This window comes from Henckelia pumila, chromosome 2 (genome assembly GCF_033568475.1).
Source record: "Henckelia pumila isolate YLH828 chromosome 2, ASM3356847v2, whole genome shotgun sequence".
Lineage (NCBI taxonomy): Eukaryota > Viridiplantae > Streptophyta > Magnoliopsida > Lamiales > Gesneriaceae > Henckelia > Henckelia pumila.
In genome coordinates this window covers 158,035,366-158,056,391 of record NC_133121.1, presented here as the reverse complement: position 1 = coordinate 158,056,391, position 21,026 = coordinate 158,035,366, and the positions used below count along the sequence as shown (strand labels likewise).

The window sequence follows — 21,026 nt, the reverse complement described above, 5'->3', positions numbered from 1 at the left end:
GACATAGGCAGCCCACAACCACACTCCAACTCCACAATTCAAAAACATCAATTTTATGCATCAAAATACCTTGAATTCTTGAGAAATCAATGCAACCAATTGTCAAACATTAAAATACACTTCACATGCCTTAAAAACAGCCCAATCACCATGTAAAATTCGAAATTTAGGCTTGCATTTCTTCTAAAATTTTCAAGAGTGAGAACATGCATTGAAACCCATCATTTTTCTCATAACATTGCATCATTCTCAATCATGAACATGTATGAAAATTTTGAAATTTAACATAACCCTAGCTGAAAAATCCCTAAAAACCCGAAGCCTAGTCTTGCAAAAACTTGAGCCATTCGAAAATTATCAAGAAACATGGAAAGATGCTTAGCTAGCTTGCTTGAATGCCCAAGAAAATGAATATACTTGCCTTCACTTAAAATTACCCAAAGAATTCAAAAACAAGAGGGGAAGGAGCTGGAAACTCTTGAACAACACCTAGAACAACCTCCCTAGAGGGTCTTCCGGCTACCGCGGCGGTGGCAGGAGGCGGCGGTGCGGCTGGAGCTCAAGGAAGGGAACGGCCGAACAAAAAAAAAAGAGAATGGGAGAGGAGAGAAGAATGGGGCGGCTACTAAGGGCTTTGGGTGGCTAGGGTTTGAAATAAAATGATTTAATTTTTTTAAAAGTTGAGTGTGTAGTGTGTAGTGTGTAGTGTGTACATGTGTGAGTAAGAATAGGTGTAAGTATTTAAAATTAGGTGTGAGTGTTGCTTTAATAGTACAACTTTTACCTACTAACTTACACTAATAAAATTCCTAAGTTTAAAAACCCCAAATTAAAAATATTAAATTGGGTTTTACTAATCCGAGTTTATGAAAATTCTAACTTTTGAAAAAGTTAAAGAATAAGCTCAATATTGCAATAATAAGAAAATGATTTTTGATACCCGGAAACTTCTAACTTTTGAACTCTCATCTAAGTTCATCCTACCTCCCTACTAAATTTTTGTAAAAAAACAAATCTTGGAATTTACCGCCGAAATCCACCATCGCCAAGCGCCGGAACCGGAAGCCACTGTCTCAAAAATTTGAGTAATAAATATCTTAAAATATTTGAGCATTAGAACTTTAAAGAAAACTTAAGCAATTAATTCCAAGCAATTAAAATCATAATTATTTTAAAAAAGGAATTTTAGGCATGAAATTTAAATTATGAAATCTTAGGTGCTACATACTAAATACATAATAAATGAATTAAATGAGATTAAAAATAATTGAATTGTGTGTTAAAAATATGTATTAATAAATATCGGGTGATAGACGATATTAAAATACATATTTTATTTTTATAGCACACATGAATTGAAATAACTCAAATTGGGTCAATTTTTAACCCCGAATAAATAAAAGAGTACACACATTTAAACATGTGTACATAGATTATATTGTTATACGGTATATACATATTTATCAAGTCTCTCTCTTATAGTCATCATATCAATTCACCGTCATTGCCATCACTATCTTTTTCTCTCTCCCGTAACTTTTTCTCTCTCCACCACCACCACCATTTTGACGCCGTATCTTTGCCACCGGTCGCCGAAACTCAAAACCAAATATACGGTTGGAATCCTCGTGACGAGAGCTAGATATTGATACCCATATTGCAATGTTTCATTGCGTCACCTGAAACTCGAATTTCTGGAGCCGCCACTTCGCCGCCGTAAGTTGCAGGAAATGTGAAATTGATTGATGAGTTTTGTTCTTTATGTCGTAAGCTTTGTTTTGATATAAATATTGTACAAAAAACCCGCAACTCCGACAACCACCGTTTTCCAGTTGCTGCCACCATCGCGCCTCCGCCTGTTGCCAACGCCGACCGTCGTTCAGATTATGGTTGATTTTGTTTAGTTGTTGGGGCTTGTTTCGAAGCTTTGAGATATAATTTTGAACCAAGGGTTTCGACATCAACGAGATAACGACGGACGAAGGTATGGTCCGGGAATCCTATTAAGAAATAAGAGTATCTGCTAGCTTAGTTAATACTTCTAGATCATTATTAGTGATACATTAAATGTTTGATTGTAAGCTTGGAATCAAGATCCTGAAGTATACTTGAACTATTACGTAGAAGGTACGTAAATATTGACTGAAATAGCCAGCGAGTATGCATGTTTATATCTTGCATTTTACGTGGCATGATTATATGGCATGAGATATGTTTTACTATTTTTATATTCATATGTCATACACACATACACGTTGAGCCTATTTCCTTTGACATAGCCATGATAGTAGCGCGCGATTATGGCACTCATTTGGTGCCTGTTCTGAGCATGATTTGATGGATGACCCGATACCCATTCATCATGTTTGCATGCATAATATTTATATGTTTACTCATGTTTACATACTGAGCGTTAATCGCTCACGTCTTTGGTATTATCTTGGATACCTCATTCGACGGGAGAGGTTCCAGGTTGGACAGAGAAGGAGGTTTTAGGAAAGACCAGAGAGAAGGAGATACCAGAGGGTATATTATACAACAGGATTTGATATAGCTGTATAATAATACATTTCAGTTTTATTGTCTATATTTTGATATGGTTGTCTCACTAATGATTTGGGTTTTAGTACTGGTTGTATTTTGTCGATTTATTTATATTATGGGACATTTTTCCACAAGTTTTACTCTGTTAATTAAGTATTTTTAATTAAGCTAATTGCATGTTTAAGACTGCTAGTTAGTAGATGATTCAAAGCAGGGTCACTACAAGATTGATCTGATAAAGCAGTAGTGTGGTAAAAGCTCGAAGATTTGATCTGATACCAAATCCACTAAACAAAACAAGCAGTAGTGTGATAAAAGCTCGAAGATTTGATCTGACATCAAATCCACTAAACAAAACAACAACTCACTGCAAATGTAACGCCCAGAAAATCCACAGATCGACCTGACCGCGTGCATGATATAAAATGTGATGTTTATGTTTATTTGAGTTTTTTTTAAGTTTAATATTATGTGTTAGAATTAAATTATTTTTATTTCTAACGATTAACGTATTTTTGAGATATTTAAGTTTTAGAGGACAACGGTTGGAGGCTTTCAGGTGAAAAGGTACCCAGACACGATAAAAAGTAAAAGATAGCATTTAGTAATTTTGGGGTTCAATTAGTCATGATTTATTTCAATTCATTTAATTATAGACCGGACTTAGGTTTATAAAAATTAAACTAGTAGAATAACTTTTATGGTTTTTGGACGGGATAGTGTATTTTACCGGCTTACTAAATACTGGGACTAGATTAGTTAGCATTATTTATTAGTTTAATTAGCTTTAGATATTAATTTAAGTAGTATGAAATATTAATAAGTTAGAGTAAAGTTGGTGGAGTAGGTGAACTCTTGACCAGAGGTCAGGAGTTCTATTCTTCCTACCAACACCTTCTTGGACTAGCCTGTCATACAAGGCTTGACTAGTGTGGTTTACCTGGTTAACGTAGTTTGCAGGCTATTGCGTTAATTTGGGGATTTAACCAGTGCAAACCAAAGGTAGCGGCTGCGGGTTCCCACGTCACAAGGCTATTGCGTTAGTCCGGGGGTTTACCCAGTGTGCACCGAAGGTAGCGGCTGCGGGTTTCCACGTCACAAAAAAAGTTAGAGTAGGAATTATTAAAACGTGTTCTTAAAAAAGTAGCGGCTGCGGGTTCCCACGTCACAAGGCTATTGCGTTAGTCCGGGGGTTTACCCAGTGCGCACCAAAGGTAGCGGCTGCGGGTTCCCACGTCACAAAAAAAGTTAGAGTAGGAATTATTAAAACGTGTTCTTAAAAAAGAGAGGGGAAGAAATCGTTCAGTAGTGAAAAAAAGGCAGAAACGTGAGAATAGAAAAGAAAGGGAGAGGGGGGCCGATCAGTAGAGGAGAGAAAGGGAGAAGCTAGGCGGCTAGGGTTTTCTTGGAGGCTTTTCGATCCAGTCCCGGGCTATCTCCTACCTGAATCGCTTCCGCATCATCCGTTCTTCGGTGTAAGGCAAGTTTTAATCTGTTCTTTGGCTCGTCGATAAAGTCCTATATTTTTCAAGAGGTTTTTAATGTGTTTTTGATGAAATATATATGTATTCTTGATAGATATTCATATATATGAAAGATTTGATGGTTGTGTGTAACACCCAGTATTTTTAGTACGTAAATTCGCATGCATAATTAGGGATTTTATTTATTTAAAATTTTAGATTACGGGTTAAATAATTATGTGAAATTATTTGTGCATGTTTTAAGTTATTTTTAAGCATTTAACCCATAATTAGTGATTTTCATGATTTATGGGAATTTAATTATTTTATCGCATAGACAGGACCGTGGACGGACGAGATGACAACTTTCTACCCAAATTATTTTATGAGTCTTTTAGGAGCCCAAAAATATTATTTTAAGTTTTATTTCCTCAAAATTATCAGTATTTAATTTTATATAATTTTAGGAGTCCATTTTTATCCAAATTTAGCCAAAATATTGACTTTTAATTATCTTTAAAAATTTCCTAATTTAATATTTCGGGATTTGTGATATTTTATTTAAGTTATAAATATTTTACAAACTTAGGAACCTTTTTAATTATGCTATTATCTCCTAGATTATTTATTTTTCCAAAATTATTATCCTAAACTACCCAAACCATCGCCCAAATCCCCTAACACACGCTCATTCCATCTCCTTCTCACCCTAAGCACCCATAGCCGCCTCCATCACCTTCCCAATCGGCCAAAAAGCTTAAGGCACCATAGACGTTTTTTTAAAGCTTCCAAGTTGGTTGTCATCGCCCCGTCGTCCCGGAATCGTCATCTACGTCTTTTTCTTTCCATTCAACGGTGCAAGGCATGTCTTCTTTCTCTTATTTTCGTGTCATATCAGTAAAATATGTGTGTGTTGTGTATGCATCAAGATCTTCAAGAATTTTTCAGAAAAAGGCTCGGGTGGTTGAGCATCTCACGTTTTTCTCACCTTGATTGACATACACTCATGTTTTTCTTAGCCATGGATCGTACAACTGCTGGTCAAGGTCCCTAGGATGTCTAAGGTGAGTCTAGGCTCGAGTGGCTCGGATGGTTCAAGCCAAAAGAGCCCAGATTTGGAGCTGGTTCGATCGGCCTCCATGGGGCGCAGGTTTAGGGTTCTGAGAAGGGGGTTCGGAGATGGTGGTCTAGGTTGCATGGGGCTGGGGCCATGGTCTGGTTTGGACCGCCCAAACGTGGGCTACGTCTGGGCGGCGGAGCTCCGGCCAGGGGCGGCCGGAGCAGGGCAGCAGCGGCCGAGCAGAACAGGGAAAGGAGCCGACGGGTTGTAGGGTTTTGGGATGGTCCGGGTCGGGTCAGTAAGTCATGGGTCAAGTCTAGCGGGTCCGGGTTAAGTGAGTCGGGCTCGGGTATTTTTTATTTTTAAGTTTTAAGTTTAATTAAGTGTTAAATGAGCCTAATTAAATCCAAAAATTTAATTGGGCTCCATTTAATTAATTGGGTTGAATTTAATTATTATTGGGCTTAAATAAATTTAATTAAGTTAGTCCAATAATTTTTATGGGCCTGGGGGCCCATGGAAGTTATTGGGCCAGTCTTTGGGCTTTTGGGCTCATTGGGTCAGATTAAGTTGTTATTGGGCCAAGTGTGTGTTAATGGGCTTGAATAAATTAATTGGGCTTAGAAATGTATTTCTGGGCTTAAGTTTGTTAATGGGTCAGTCTCAGTGTTAATGGGCCAGAATTTAAGAAAATGGGCTTGAGTGTTAGGGCCAGCAGTTCAGTACAAACCATGAGAAATTGCATGTGTCCTAAATATATATTTAATTATTTTATGCATGAATGTTATTTTAGTATTTATATGTTAGTATAAAAATTAAATTAAATATATATGAAAGACACACATTTTATTTAAGTACATGCATTCATGAAATAATTTTATGGCATGATTTAATGTTTAAGGTTGAGCTAGAAAATAATTTTTATGTTGGAAGTTGAAGTAGTGTGACAATTTAAGGGGGACAAGTCCCCACATGTTAAGGGCAGTTTACTGTCAATTTAAGGGTAGTTTACTACCAGTAAGAGGTGATTAGTCACCGCCGCGTACGTTGGTTTTAAGAGACTGATCAGTCGAACCTTTTAAGTTTAAGGTTACACTACGGATATGACCATGCGATGTTAGAAAAATGATATGCTCAACAATGTTATGTATGTATTATATGATTATATTTAAGTTCAAGTTTAAGTAAAATTTTAAGTCATAATTCATGATTTTTTTAAGCATGCTCATTCATGTATTCGTTATGTATTAGTATTCCAGTGATTTAAATTATTTTAAACCCTCGTTATGTTAGCATGTTGGGCCTCTAGGCTCACTACACTTATATGGTGCAGGTGAGTGCATAGAGGAAGATGTAGTTCCTACCGGTGGTGAGGACGTATGAGCGGACATGCAGTGCCGCTGATTGCTGACAGTGCACCTGAGAAGATGAGACAGTTTATTGAGGGGCTCAGGGCAGAAATCAAGCATGACGTTCGCATGGCGGACGTCCCCACTTATGAGGCTGCAGTCAGTAGAGTCTTGCGTTCTGAGGAGGGTAGGAGAGAGATCCAGAGGGAGCAGCAGAGTAAGAGGCAGTTTCAGTCTGGGTATCAGTGACCATCTTCGCATCCTCCTGCGAAGAAGCAGTTTACTGGGCCGTCTAAGGGCCCGAATCAGCAAAAGCCACAGCAGCAGAGACAGCAGCCTAGGGGCGGGGCCCCTAATGTTGGAGGATATCCTACTTGCCCGAAGTGCCAGAAGATGCATCCAGGACCATGTCTTCTAGGAGCGGGCGTCTGTTTTCATTGTAAAGAGCCAGGGCACCAGATGGCCAATTGCCCGAGGAAGAAAAACACTACAGGGAGAGTGTTCGTGATGCAGGCTGAGGAGGCAGACCCAGATACCTCCTTGATCACCGGGAGAATTCTAGTTGGAGGCAACTCCACGTTTGCGTTGCTAGATTCAGGGGCTACGCATTCGTTTATCTTCCTAGAGTTTATCAGACGGATAGGCATCACACCTGAGATTTCCGACAGTGGTTATGATGTCACTATGCCATCAGGACAGATTATTTCTACCTCTAGTGTCATTCGAGAGCTGGAGTTGGAGCTACAGGGGCACTCCATTCGCGCAGATGTAGTGGTTTTGCCGTTGAGCGGATTTGATTTGATATTGGGTATGGATTGGTTGACAGTCAATGGAGCTTCGATTGATTTTCGTCGGAGGACAGTGTCAGTGAAACCGCCGGGAGGCGACCCGTTTACTTTTCATGCATCTCAGAGCAGTGATATTCCTCAGGTGATATATCTTATTCAGGCGAGGAAGCTGTTGAAACGGGGTTGCCGAGGTTTCCTAGCGAGTATTGTCACGGCCTCAGAACCAGCTAGTAGATCATTATCAGAGATAGAGGTGGTTCGTGATTTTCCGGACGTTTTTCCGGAGGATGCTGCAGGGATTCTGTTGGAAAATGTGTTCAGATCAATTAAGAATTGATACCCGGTGCAGCGGAAGTTTAAAATTTTATTTTATTATATGGAACGATTCCATATATGGGTATCAAAACTTTTACGATTAAATTTGTTCAAGTAAAAATAAAACACAGTTAAATTTTTACCTCGTCAAGCAAAGGCTTGATCGTGGACTCCAACAGAATTTAATCTGCTCTTCTTGTAAATCCCGGGAACCGATGACAGTCACGATCTAACTCCGGAATTAGGTCCACGAATGAAAAACAAAAACCCTCTGATTGACTGCACTAGAAATCAATCAGAAGTTTTACGTAGAGAATAAACAGATATGATCTGTTAATTCGATTTGTAATTTTTCACAAAAATCACAAGTCGGATTTTCTCCAAAAGGGACAGAGGAATTTTCGAAAATCCTCTTGAAAATTATATGTAGTGTTCGAAATTTCTAGACTGAATTCTCTTATGAATTTCGAACACTGCTTACATATTTATAAATAATTTCTAGTTATAATTGTATCAGGACTCTAACTCCTTAAGGCCCACAATCCATAACTTAAGCCCAACAAGCCAAGCCTGTTGTTATAGAAATTATTATAAAATTCATTGTGACTCCGATTGATAAACTGATTTCACCAATGTGCACAGAAACCATTTCTGCATCTTTTAAAGTCAAGATAATTTTTCTGAATCCGAATTCAGTGATTTCAAAAAATGCCCATCCCTATGTCATTTTAGGAAATCCCACTCCTTTTAGTTAAGAAGTCCAACTTCTCTTTCATTAAATTTAACTCTTTAAATTTAACTATCTCTACGGGGTTTTAGTAATCCATTACTTGTGTAACCCTCAATAGTTCAGGAATACAGCTAGCCGTGGGCTCACAACTCCTTGTGACTCGGAACAACAATTTCCGACTTACTCATCGAATCATGGTAAGAGCGCCTAGCAACATCGCCCCATGATTCCCTAGGTATTACTGATAGTGCCTGCAAGAACCAGTAGATTTTGGTTAGCGTACAGTACGGTTCCTTCAACCAAATATCCCGATCGAATCAACAACTATTGGTGCATCGAGAGTCGTTCGAGATTAGATAACTATGCATAACATCTTGGAGATCTATTAGTGACATCGCATGTGTTACTTGGAACACCAAGTAACCTAAAACACATCATGTACTCTGGCCAGAGATTCGTCACACTAATATCTCCTCAGATCGCATAGGATATCCACACTCGCAAGTATGTGGTGAATCCTTGACAACAAAGCATCGACTCCTATATATGTCGTAACTGTACCCAATCCCGACACCTGATGACCCCAATAGAGTCGATAAACGAGTCAAAGTACAGTAATAGCATATAGAGTCTCAATGATGTTTCAAGTAATAAGGACTAATGGTGTACAACCAAAACCGCGGACTTTATCCACTCGATAAGTGATAACCACTTGGAAAGTCCGAATAGGGTAGTTCGATCATTTATCATATAAATATCCATTTGCATGCTTTGAACATCTCTATGTTTCATACCAATGAAACGTGATACTCGGCATCGCAAATGCTAGTCTCAATCTTGAGCGATCCTTTTCCTTATTTGCGGACGGCTCAATTGACTAGGAACTGTTTAGAATATACAGTGACTATAAGATGTGTTTCATAATAGTGATCTCTCTTTATTCACTATCTCATCTTACTTACACTATAGTATATTCAAGGTCTTTATCAAAACAGCAATAGTATATCACAATATAACAATATGAAAAAAGATAAAGAAAATGCCATTAATGAATATAAATTATATTAAACAAAGATTGTTTATACATAGAGTCATAAAAGCCCTTTAGCCACAAGTTGGCTAACCGGGCACCCACTCTTTCAGATTCCATCAGTGAGAGAGGTGGAGTTCAGTATCGACTTATTGCCAGGCACGGTGCCTATCTCAAAGGCACCATACAGACTTGCTCCTACCGAGATGAAAGAGTTGAAGGAGCAGATTCAGGAGTTATTAGAGAAAGGCTTTGTTCGTCCTAGGTTTTCTCCATGGGGAGCTCCAGTGTTATTTGTGAAGAAGAAGGATAGCAGTATGAGACTGTGCTTCGATTATCGAGAGCTCAACAGAGTCACGGTAAAGAATAAGTACCCACTGCCGAGGATAGAGGACTTATTTGATCAGTTGCAAGGAGCTTCAGTGTTCTCCAAGATCGATCTGCGATCTGGTTTTCATCAGCTGCGAGTTAGAGATGCAGACGTGTCCAAGACTGCTTTTCGGATACGTTATGGGCATTACGAGTTCTTAGTGATGCCATTTGGGATGACCAATGCTCCAGCGGTTTTCATGGATCTCATGAACCGGGTATTTCAGTTGTATCTTGATCAGTTCATCATAGTCTTCATTGATGATATCTTGATCTACTCTAGGAGCGTTGAGGAGCATAGGCAGCATCTACAGACAGCCTTGCAAACTTTGAGGGAGCATCGTTTGTTTGCCAAGTTCAGCAAGTGCGAGTTTTGGCTTGAGAAGGTGGCATTTCTTGGCCGCATTACTTCGAGAGATGGGATCGCAGTGGATCAGTCGAAGGTTGAGGCAGTGCAGAAATGGGGTATTCCGAGGAATGCTTCGGAGATTCGCAGTTTCTTGGGTTTGGCAGGATATTATAGGAAGTTCATCAATGGTTTTTCCTCTATTGCAGTACCCTTGACTTCCTTAACCAAGAAGAATGCGAAGTTTATTTGGAGTCCAGACTGTCAGAGGAGCTTCGATCAGCTGAAGGAAGCACTCACTACCGCACCGGTTTTGGCGATGGCAGTACCACACGAGGAGTTAGTGGTGTACATCGACGCGTCTAAGCTAGGTTTAGGCGCAGTACTTATGCAGTGTGGTAAGGTTATTGCTTATGCGTCAAGGCAGTAGAAGATTCACGAGCAGAACTACCCGACACATGATTTGGAGTTAGCAGCAGTGGTTTTCGCTTTGAAAATCTGGAGGCACTATCTGTATGGCGAGAAGTGCAAGATTTTCACGGATCATAAGAGCCTCAAGTACTTCTTCACTCAGAAGGAGTTAAACATGAGGCAACGGAGATGGTTGGAGTTAGTGAAGGATTATGACTGCGACATTAGCTACCATCCAGGTAAGGCTAATGTAGTGGCAGATGCTTTGAGTCAGAAGTCGACAGTGGTATCGTGTTTGACAGTGCAGTTACCACTGCAGAGCGAGATTCAGAGTTTTGATTTGGAGTTTTACTCGAGTGGTCATGTACCAAGCTTGTCAGTGTTGACGGTGCAGCCAGTTCTACGCGATCGGATCAGGGATGGACAGCCTACAGATGAGGAGTTACAGCGGTTGGTGCAGAGGGATGAGGCTAAGGGCAATCTTCTTTTTACTGTCAGTGATGGCATTATTCAGTACAGTGGTCGTTTGTGTGTCCCGAACATTGATCAGCTGAGGACTGAGAACCTGACAGAGGCTCACACATCTCCGTATTCCATTCATCTAGGAAGTACAAAGATATATAAGGATTTGCAGACTTTGTATTGGTGGCCCGACATGAAGAGTGATATCGCACGATTCGTATCAGAGTGCTTGACTTGTCAGCAGGTCAAGGCAGAGCATCAGCCTCCAGCAGGGCTGCTTAATCCTCTACCCATTCCGGTATGGAAGTAGGAGAACATCATGATGGATTTCGTAGTTGGCCTTCCGAGGAGTAACAGAGGGTGCACAACTATTTGGGTGATCGTGGATAGACTCACCAAGTCAGCTCATTTCTTGCCGGTGAGGACTATTTACTCGTTGACACAGTATGCAGAGCTTTACATCAAGGGGATTGTTAGACTGCATGGCATACCAGTGTCGATAGTATCAGACAGAGATCCGAGATTTACGTCTGCGTTTTGGAAGAGTTTGCACACAGCATTGGGGACTAGACTTTTGTTCAGTACAGCGTTCCATCCCCAGACAGATGGTCAGTCTGAAAGAGTGATCCAGGTTCTCGAGGATCTACTGAGAGCTTGTGTCATCGACTTTCAGGGCTCGTGGGAGACTAGACTGTCATTAGTGGAGTTTACCTAGCGGGTCAGGGTCCGGGTCCGGGTCGGGTCAGTAAGTCATGGGTCAAGTCTAGCGGGTCCGGGTCCGGGTTAAGTGAGTCGGACTCAGGTATTTTTTATTTTTAAGTTTTAAGTTTAATTAAGTGTTAAATGGGCCTAATTAAATCCAAAAATTTAATTGGGCTCCATTTAATTAATTGGGTTGAATTTAATTATTATTGGACTTAAATAAATTTAATTAAGTTAGTCCAATAATTTTTATGGGTCTGGGGGCCATGGAAGTTATTGGGCCAGTCTTTGGGCTTTTGGGCCCATTGGGCCAGATTAAGTTGTTATTGGGCCAAGTGTGTGTTAATGGGCTTGAATAAATTAATTGGGCTTAGAAATGTATTTCTGGGCTTAAGTTTGTTAATGGGCCAGTCTCAGTGTTAATGGGCCAGAATTTAAGAAAATGGGCTTGAGTGTTAGGGCCAGCAGTTCAGTACAAACCATGGAAATTGCATGTGTCCTAAATATATATTTAATTATTTTATGCATGAATGTTATTTTAGTATTTATATGTTAGTATAAAAATTAAATTAAATATATATGAAGGACACACATTTTATTTAAGTACATGCATTCATGAAATAATTTTATGGCATGATTTAATGTTTAAGGTTGAGCTAGAAAATAATTTTTATGTTGGAATTTGAAGTAGTGTGACAATTTAAGGGGGACAAGTCCCCACATGTTAAGGGCAGTTTACTGTCAAATTAAGGGTAGTTTACTACCAGTAAGAGGTGATTCGTCACCGCCGCGTACGTTGGTTTTAAGAGACTGATCAGTCGAACCTTTTAAGTTTAAGGTTACACTACGGATATGACCATGCGATGTTAGAAAAATGATATGCTCAACAATGTTATGTATGTATTATATGATTATATTTAAGTTCAAGTTTAAGTAAGATTTTAAGTCATAATTCATGATTTTTTTAAGCATGCTCATTCATGTATTCGTTATGTATTAGTATTCCAGTGATTTAAATTATTTTAAACCCTCGTTATGTTAGCATGTTGGGCCTCTAGGCTCACTACACTTATATGATGCAGGTGAGTGCGTAGAGGAAGATGTAGTTCCTACCGGTGGTGAGGACGTATGAGCGGACATGCAGTGATCCCCCGTGACCGTCGGCTGAGTCTTTATGAACATTTTAAGAATTTTTAAACTCTGTTTCTTATTTATTTCTTTTATGTCTTTCCAGTGGTGAATTTTAGTACTATTTTTATTAAATAATTTTTATTGCATGCAAACTTTTAAGGGGATTGTTTGACAGTATTTTATTTAAGTTTGACTCGATTATTTAAGTAAAAATGTTGTATTTTATTTATGTTATTTTTTAAATCTGTTTATTTTGTGCATATATGTATGGGCATGTATGTACATCTATTTTACTTAGTATTATTTAAAAAAAAAAAATTCCGCATATATTATTTTAGATTGTTTGGGTCGTTTCAGTGTGCATGAGTTTGTATGTGCTGTGTGTGTTTAGTGTGTACTTGTGTGAGCCGTGTATATCATACATGATGTGTGTGTGTTTCGTATGTGTGTGTGTTGTCGTGTGTGTGTGTATAGGCGTGAGTTTGGGGGTGGGGTTGGGTGTGTGCGAAAGTTTGGGAGTTGGTTGTGTTTTTGTTTGTGTGTGTGCGTGCATGGTGTGTATGTGTATTTGTATGTGTGTGTGTGTTTTTGGAGTTGATGTTGAGGTAAAGAGGAAAGAAAAAGGTATTTTATGGCTTGATACGACAGAGGTTTTGAAGTAGACGAAGTGTGGATGTAGGCTCTCAGGTCATGATTCCCCTTCCGAGAGGAAGATGGAGTGTGGATATTGGCATTTGAGTCTTGATGCCCCTTCAACATGGATATCCTTGTATAAGCTTGATCAAGCGACCATTTATAAAGCAGGGAAAAGTTTCTGAGCCACAGGTCGGAAGAAAATATTTTATTTTGTGAAATAAGTTGAGGTGTAAAGTTGAAAGTTGAGGTGTCTTCTTTGCGATGTGTTTGGTGTGAAGTATGAATGTTTAAAAGGAAGTGTCGAGGATTGTGTGCTTGTGTGTGCATGCTTGATTTTAAAAAGTTTTATGAAGTCGAAGTTGATGTTTAAAGTGCAATTTAAAGTTATAAAGTTATATATTTTGTTACTTCTGGATATTTTTTGTTGAGCCATTAGGATCACTAAAATTTATCGATGCAGGTGATGAGGAGTGAGGCGGTGTTGTCTGACGAGATGTGGTGGGCATGTGGTGGCGCAAATCATGACCATGCAGTTTTCGCAAATGTTTTTAAGAACAGTTTATGCATTTCTTTTTGGTTGTTAAGGATTGAATAATATATTTATTATTATGTGACAGCTTCCTTTTCATGAATGTCAGATTATTTTTAGGTATGCCAGGGGATATTTTTATTAGAATTTGCAGTATTTGATTATTTGGTTGAGTAAAATTACTGGATTTCTGCCAGTTATTTTCTAAACGTGGTTTTATTAATTCATGTTATTCCCTACCTCGTTTATTATTATTTAATATATATTATTTTTAAAAAAATAGTCAGTAATTTATTAAATTATTTTGAGTTAAGAAAAATAAAGAAGACGTTATAGCAAACACCGGTCCTGCTCTCAAACCTGTCTCGATACTCCAACCTCGTCCAACCTGAGACCTAAACAGTTGAATAAGATGTCCAAGAATAACAACAAGGATGTGAGCGAATAACACTCAGAACGTAAAGTATGATTACACTAACTAGTAAGATGCATGCAAATGACTGGGTACTGGTCAACTAATCAAGTCCTGCTCAGTCTAGGCGCCAATGAGTGTGAAGTACCATCTGGGGTCAACTCCACTGGATAAACTCCCACACTCGTCATGATCACCATGGATTCAGTCCCAGGCATCACTGTGGCTCCCAAAATCCGACCATATAACAAGGATGTAGAGTTGAGAGATGCTACTTAAAAGGCTATCTCGAAGGAGATATAATTCAACATGAATGTGCACATGCAACATAATATGATAAAGAAGTAATACATGGATTGTGACACATAAAATGAAACATATAATCATGCACACTCACTGAAAATCTCAGTCAGTACTTACCACTAGTAGAAAAATCGCTTAAGACTTCGGTTAATAACCGAAGTCGTAGGCACTTAATTACCGAAGTAGTGTCACGTGAAGTAATAGGGTACCTTTTTACTTCGCTGAATCGCCGAAGTCTTATACCTTAAATTCTCGAAGTCTTTGGTCATTTTTTGGAAGCAGAATTGGACAGGTGCCGAAGTAAAAACATATATTTTACTTCGCTCATTTCATAAGTTACGAAGTAAAACATATGCTTATACTTACGTCAATTAAAAAAATTGCCGAAGTAAAATGTATTCTTTTACTTCGATTTTTAATGAAATTTTCGAAGCAAAAGATATGCTTATACTTCGGCAATTTTACTAATTGACGAAGTAAAAGACATTCTAAAAAACAAAAAAAAATTTAAAAATAATATAAAATTTTCAATATTATAAATAAACCAAAATTTAAAATTTCAAAAATAAAATTTAATATATAATTTTTTAGTATTACAAATCACTCGAAATTAAATTCTAATGCAATGCACACTACAAAAAATACAAATTTTTTTTTTTAGAAACTAGGGACTAGAGGCGTGAACAAATAATAGAATTGTACAAGTAAATGGATGCAAATCATATTCTAAACTTAACACGCAAAACTCAAACACATTCAGGTCGGCCCTGTACTTCGCCCACCCACTCGTAAAGCCAGCCATCACCTCCAAAAGCAATCCATAATGCAAAGCCCATATTCAGTTCCTGAAAAAATAATTAATAACAATGACAGACTTTAATCAAAAATTATTTTTTCTTCATTTCATCCTTCCACTTGATCTAATCACTATGATAGGTACTGACAAGATTCATAAGACATTTAATCCCATAAAACACAAACTAGTTTTCATACAAGTGCACTTTCATCCAATTACATGTGATGAAATCATACGGCATATTAAAAAAACACACAAAAAATACAATTCAAATCAAACTACAAGCTTCAACAGAATCTTAGCGATGAATCTTGCATTTTTTTAAATCATAACAAAAAATTTTCATTTTTTCATTTGATCACACCTAACTCCTTAAGAACCTGCAAAGATCTAATCACTCAACTAACACTAGGATGAAAAATAGACACTAAATTAAAGATAGCTTAAATCACATTAGACAGTATTTTCAAATCACACCCAAAAATAAAAAAAATGGCATACTTTAAAATTGCATCTCCGAGTGTTTCCAACCTTTCCAAGGAGAAACGTTCTTTACATCCTACTATGGTGAGAGCTTCCAAAATCTGATCATGAATGAAATTATTAGATCAAGTCATTAAATACCAAAGGAATTACAATTAAAGTTAATTGTTAACAGCTATAAAGGCACATATCACCGATCTTGGAATATTTAAATCTCAGTATGATGTGCTAGAGATTTGGTTCTCATCTAAGAAACCATCCGATTATTCATTATTCATGGAGTATACTAAAAACTGTTGGATCTAAAACAAAGCTAAACACTTGAAAACATAAAGTTGATGCATATTTTTTCTTTGAAGCGATACATATCTTTTACCATTGCATAAAATATAAGCAAAAATAAAATTCCTCCAAATTGTCATGTGATCCACTGGCGTGTCGACATATTAGACATTAGCTGAATATAGATACTACAAAAATATATATTATCACACCTTAACAACAGATAGATATGAATCTGCCATCCCAACATACTTCCCCACCATTGCAATTTGAACCTGCAGAATCAGACATTCATCAGCCAATGTACAAAAATAAATCAGTCAAAAGCAGGTATCAAATGTTTGTTACTAACAGAGTTTGTTAGGTAATTGTCAAAATTCTCAGCTCGTTTAGTCCATTTTTGTAAATTGGGAAACTTGGAAACACTGAAAATTTACATGTATATAGTCAGGAAAACAATGCGGTTAAGGAAATAAATTTCGATATTCTACAGATCATTCATATATGAAAGAATGATACGATACAATACAAGGAACCCCAAAAACATGTGTTCATAGAAATTATGTACGTCTATGATATACCAAAAGTACAAAGAAAGTATGAATAGAAGATTTAAAAAAATCAAATAAGAACTGACCTTAGTAAGTCCAGATGTTTGAGGATAGCTTCATCTGCATTTTGGTTCTAGTAAAAAAGTAAAAATCAATGTTAAAGGATGAACACCTCAAACAGCCAAGACTAGTGTAGTCTATTACCATATTTCTTGTAGTGTACCTTGTAGATGAGATCTCCTTGAAAACCACCAGTCACCATTAGATTGTCCTTAACAGTCATGGTGCTTATCTGAACCCTTGTCACAGGTTGATCATCAAGATGTTTCTGCAGACAGGCTAATACATTCAACACTCCTAATACAGGCTAATACATTCAACACTCATTAAATTCCTGTCATATACTACAAAATAGCTTGAACAAGGGAACTCACCAGGGATATCACGATAGGTTTAGCGGCAATTAGGACCTCTTTACCTCTCCTAAGAAAAGAAGACCAGTGCATCACAGAATAGTTTTGATAAGATACACATCATGTTTTGAGGTTGCGCAAAAAAGATTCCTCAACTGAAATGCATGACCATTCAGTTAAAAGGCTTGTAAACTTTATCATAACCACATAACATACAGAGAACTGAGTAAAGTCCAGTCAAGATAGTGCGACAAGGAAACAAAGAAATTAAGAGTGTGGTCAGAAATGAAATGGACAAACACAACGTTCCAGTTCTGAAAAGTCTGAACAATGACACATTCACAATATAGTTTAGCGAGATAATCATGATGGATGTAACCTGTTAAAGGACTCATGTTAACAGTGAATCAAAGACACCAAACCATTTCCTAACGCAATAACTTTTCTATTGACTCTATACATGTACGTTTAAATTTTAGAAGATTAGGAAATGTTGGAATGCAAGACTAAAAACTAAAAAGAAAACCTATAGGCCAATGTTGAGTAAGAAGCTCAAAACTCAAGCTATTTCATCTTCAAATCACTTCACCCTGTAAAACCATGTTTGCTGCTTTCATTTAATAATGTTGCTACTAGTGGCACTTTAAATAATAAAAAAATACATTTTTTAATCAATTGTAGTAATTCGATTGAATAGTTTCACTCAATAAAAAAAATGTAACTATAGTAAACAAATATTATTGTTGCAAGAGGAATAGGAAAAAAATATTCAATTGATAATGTGAATCTGCACATCTTCCAGAAAATAAACAAAATATAGCCCAATAACTTCATGCAAGAAGCTTACTGAAAGTTCCCAATTAAAGGTCCTTATTCCCAGCAACTCTTCCTATCCTTGCTTGCCATCTTCCATGCTGATGATGTCTGTTAAAGTACACAATCTTAATTTAATTTAATTTGTGAAAAATGTAATGACAGATACATGTATATCAATATGCTGGAAACTATATATTAATTCACGATCCATGTTGCTCATTCCCCATATAACAGGCATACATGAGATATATTAATACAAATAGGTTGATGTACCTTGTAACTCCCCGATAAATGGACGCGCCGCGAGAGAAACCGCTACTTTTCCTGGATTAAAAATATTGCAATTGTCAAATGATCAGCTCAAATAGATATAGACAAGTACTGTACCATTATGATTTTCACATTGATTCTTATTATTTATGTTATCAAAGCTTCAGATTACCTTCTTAATGATGCTACGTATTCCTGCCTAGTCATGTGCTTCATTTCCTCCACTTATTTCTCATAGTTGCTAATCTGAATCAATGTTTTGGAGGTAATCAGAAATTACAAGTTTTTAAAATTACAAATATTTGAATATTGGAACATATTTAGTCCAAACACATGAAATATTTAATGGGTACTCAAAGCACTGACAGGAAAATTTGTAGTGGTAGTGGTTCCCCAGTATTTCAAAGCTGCTAAATCATAAGCTCGAGCAACCTTTTCTTCCTTATCATAACCTCCTACATATATACACAGAAAATTATACGAAGTTCAGATCAAACAAAAACTTAAAGAAAATGGAAGATTTATATGAGACACAGTTATCAGTTTGAGCAACAATATCTCTTGAATGGCGGCAAATAATAGAGTTTACAGAATTAACATGCATGACTTACCCAAGTAAACTGCAGTAAGATTGAATCATCCACCAACAAGTTCATAGAAAGGAGACCAAAAAAAAAAAATCATGAGCGCAGTGTATTTCTTTATTTCTCACAGTTCAAGAAGGTTATGATATTTCAAAAATAATGTTATTGTGAGGGAATTTTTTGAATGCATGTTACGGGAAATCTAGTGTATTAGATTTAAGCCTACTCGAATTTTCAAGACTATTATGTTAGAAGTTTTAGGAATTTTGTCACAATCAAGACCTGTTTGCTACTTGAAGCAGACAAGGATTACTGGAAATCCATAGCGTACGAAGGAATTCCCCGAGGAAGGATATAAAGGAACAGGAAAAGAAGCCTTGAATTAAAAAAAAACTAGAGATTTAAGTTTATTTTAAAACAGAGCTAGAATGCGACAATACCTTTTCACCTTGAGATTCTATGGCAGATGCTTGGGAGAAAGAAGAGAAGACAAGCTCGACCCGATAAACCTCAACTAAAAATTCTTCGATGCGATTTCCAAATGGCGAAGCTCGACCCGATTAACGTAAATACCAGCAGAAACTCAAAATCGATTTAAGAAAAGGCGATGGAAAATGACTGATAAATAAGCTCGACCCGATTAATGCTTAGAGTCGATTACAACGAAGGGGGAAACATAAAATCGAAAGTGCCATAATCAATTCAAGAAAAGGAGGGAAGCTTAGAATCGATTACAGGGAGATAGAAGATGATGTATGCGTCGATGAGTTTATCGATTAGGGCATCGATCTGTGATTTTACATCGATTACAGGCAGAGCGGCGACGCTTTTGCACTTCGTTGAACTTGGTCATCTCCAAATCGGTAATGGAAAGAATGGGAAAATAGAGATTCTTACATAGATTCCTAGAGCAGGCGGAAGTGATGGAAGCAGGCGGACATCGATCTGTTGGGGAGAGAATGGGGAAGCCTTAAATGGATTTCACTTGAGATCGAGAGAAATTAAGGGCGAGACGAAGCAGGGTGGAAAATAAAAATAGAGAATTGTAAACGGATAACCTATTACTTCATCAAATAGAAATTAAAAATTTTATTTTTATCTTTTTACTTCATCAAATTTAATTTGGTGAAGTAAAAAGTCACTTAAAAATTTAAGTGAAGCCCGTTTTTTTAATTGATGAAGTCTAATGTACATTTTACTTCGTTGATTTTAAAACCGCAGTAAAAAACTATGTATTACTTCGGCAATAATGATCGCCGAAGTAAAAAATAGCGAAGTAATATGCAGAAATTCTACTAGTGTACATACCTTTTTAAGGTAGTCCTAGCAATACAAGTCTAAGGTCCAAGCCTACAAGTCAATAATTACCATGTCTCTAAAACTGATCTAAAATCCTTAATTAAGCTAATAGATACACCAAATTCTAAAAGGAATCTCGAACTATAATTGCGTCCGTTGTCAGCCCTTTAATGTCGAAGGCTCCACCTCTTGGTCACGGCTCCACTGCTATCTCGAAAGAGTCTTGCTACTACCCGGGCCTCGATTATAAAGTTAGAAACGCCACTAGCATACCACTATCGGGAGATAAATGCTGTGAATTGGAAATTGAAACTAAAATCTGCATGACCTATTTACAGGCGGAGTTCGGACGTATCGATACCCAATTCGAACAGTCTGAACTCGCATGCTTGCCACGTCTTCGAACTACCTGATCGAAAGCTCCGAACTACTCTTCGGATGTTCAGATCTCGTGCATTGACGTGTCTTGTGTGTCTTGACACCTAAGGTAAAGCCTGAGTTCGGACCTTCCAAAACCCATTTTGGATCTTTTGAACTCCCACGTGTCGGTGAACAGTTGATATGAAACCCCAGATTTGTTTAAAGACTACAATATAATGAAATCTTGATTTTCTTGATTTCTTGATAATCTTAATTATCTTGAAGGTGGTTGTACCAAGATAAATTAATATCAAGAATATTGGATTTTGAATTTTGCATTTCAGATAAAATATATGCAAGATAAGTATATTGGACGTATCAAGTTATCTGCGATCTAGAAGGAATCAAATCTTGGAGATAGAATCATATTCAAACTTTGAAACATAGGTATCCCAGTTGATCTTGATAACTTTTGCATGCCTATAATCAGACCCTCAAACCATGAGAAAAATCACACCATAATTTCTCTCAAATTTTGAGTAATGCAAGAGAGAAGAGTAGGTGAAACGCTGCAGAGAGTTTCTTCAAGTTT

At 37.3% G+C, this 21,026-nt stretch overlaps 1 protein-coding gene across 4 annotated transcripts; it reads right to left on the bottom strand.

Moving 5' to 3' along the window:
- Nucleotides 1-15,215: 15,215 nt before the first annotated feature.
- Nucleotides 15,216-19,602, bottom strand: LOC140883913 (uncharacterized). Of its 4 annotated transcripts, none has more exons than XM_073290536.1 (11): nucleotides 19,216-19,602; nucleotides 18,558-18,646; nucleotides 18,364-18,437; nucleotides 18,195-18,245; nucleotides 17,953-18,029; nucleotides 17,127-17,260; nucleotides 16,916-17,020; nucleotides 16,779-16,825; nucleotides 16,354-16,416; nucleotides 15,908-15,960; nucleotides 15,216-15,425 (listed from the first exon to the last, which is right to left on the bottom strand). In XM_073290536.1, exons 6-10 carry the CDS (start codon nucleotides 17,196-17,198, stop codon nucleotides 15,939-15,941), a joined length of 309 nt encoding a protein of 102 aa, XP_073146637.1. In that variant the 5' UTR covers nucleotides 17,199-17,260; nucleotides 17,953-18,029; nucleotides 18,195-18,245; nucleotides 18,364-18,437; nucleotides 18,558-18,646; nucleotides 19,216-19,602; the 3' UTR covers nucleotides 15,216-15,425; nucleotides 15,908-15,938. The 4 variants fall into 4 exon arrangements, 1 of the variants encoding a protein (XP_073146637.1); XR_012150487.1 differs by having other exon boundaries at nucleotides 15,218-15,425; nucleotides 15,878-15,960; XR_012150488.1 differs by lacking the exon at nucleotides 19,216-19,602 and adding an exon at nucleotides 18,803-19,179 and having other exon boundaries at nucleotides 15,218-15,425; nucleotides 15,878-15,960.
- Between the last annotated feature and the right edge of the window lie 1,424 nt (nucleotides 19,603-21,026).

Bases quoted from the DNA above. Each gene is read 5' to 3' on its own strand.
- LOC140883913 (XM_073290536.1), bottom strand. From the start codon at position 17,198: ATGCACTGGTCTTCTTTTCTTAGGAGAGGTAAAGAGGTCCTAATTGCC. The intron at 17,021-17,126 runs GTGAGTTCCCTT...GCCTGTCTGCAG, and splicing joins AACCTATCGTGATATCCCTG to AAACATCTTGATGATCAACC. The intron at 15,961-16,353 runs GTGTGATAATAT...ATTCATGATCAG, and splicing joins CATATCTATCTGTTGTTAAG to ATTTTGGAAGCTCTCACCAT.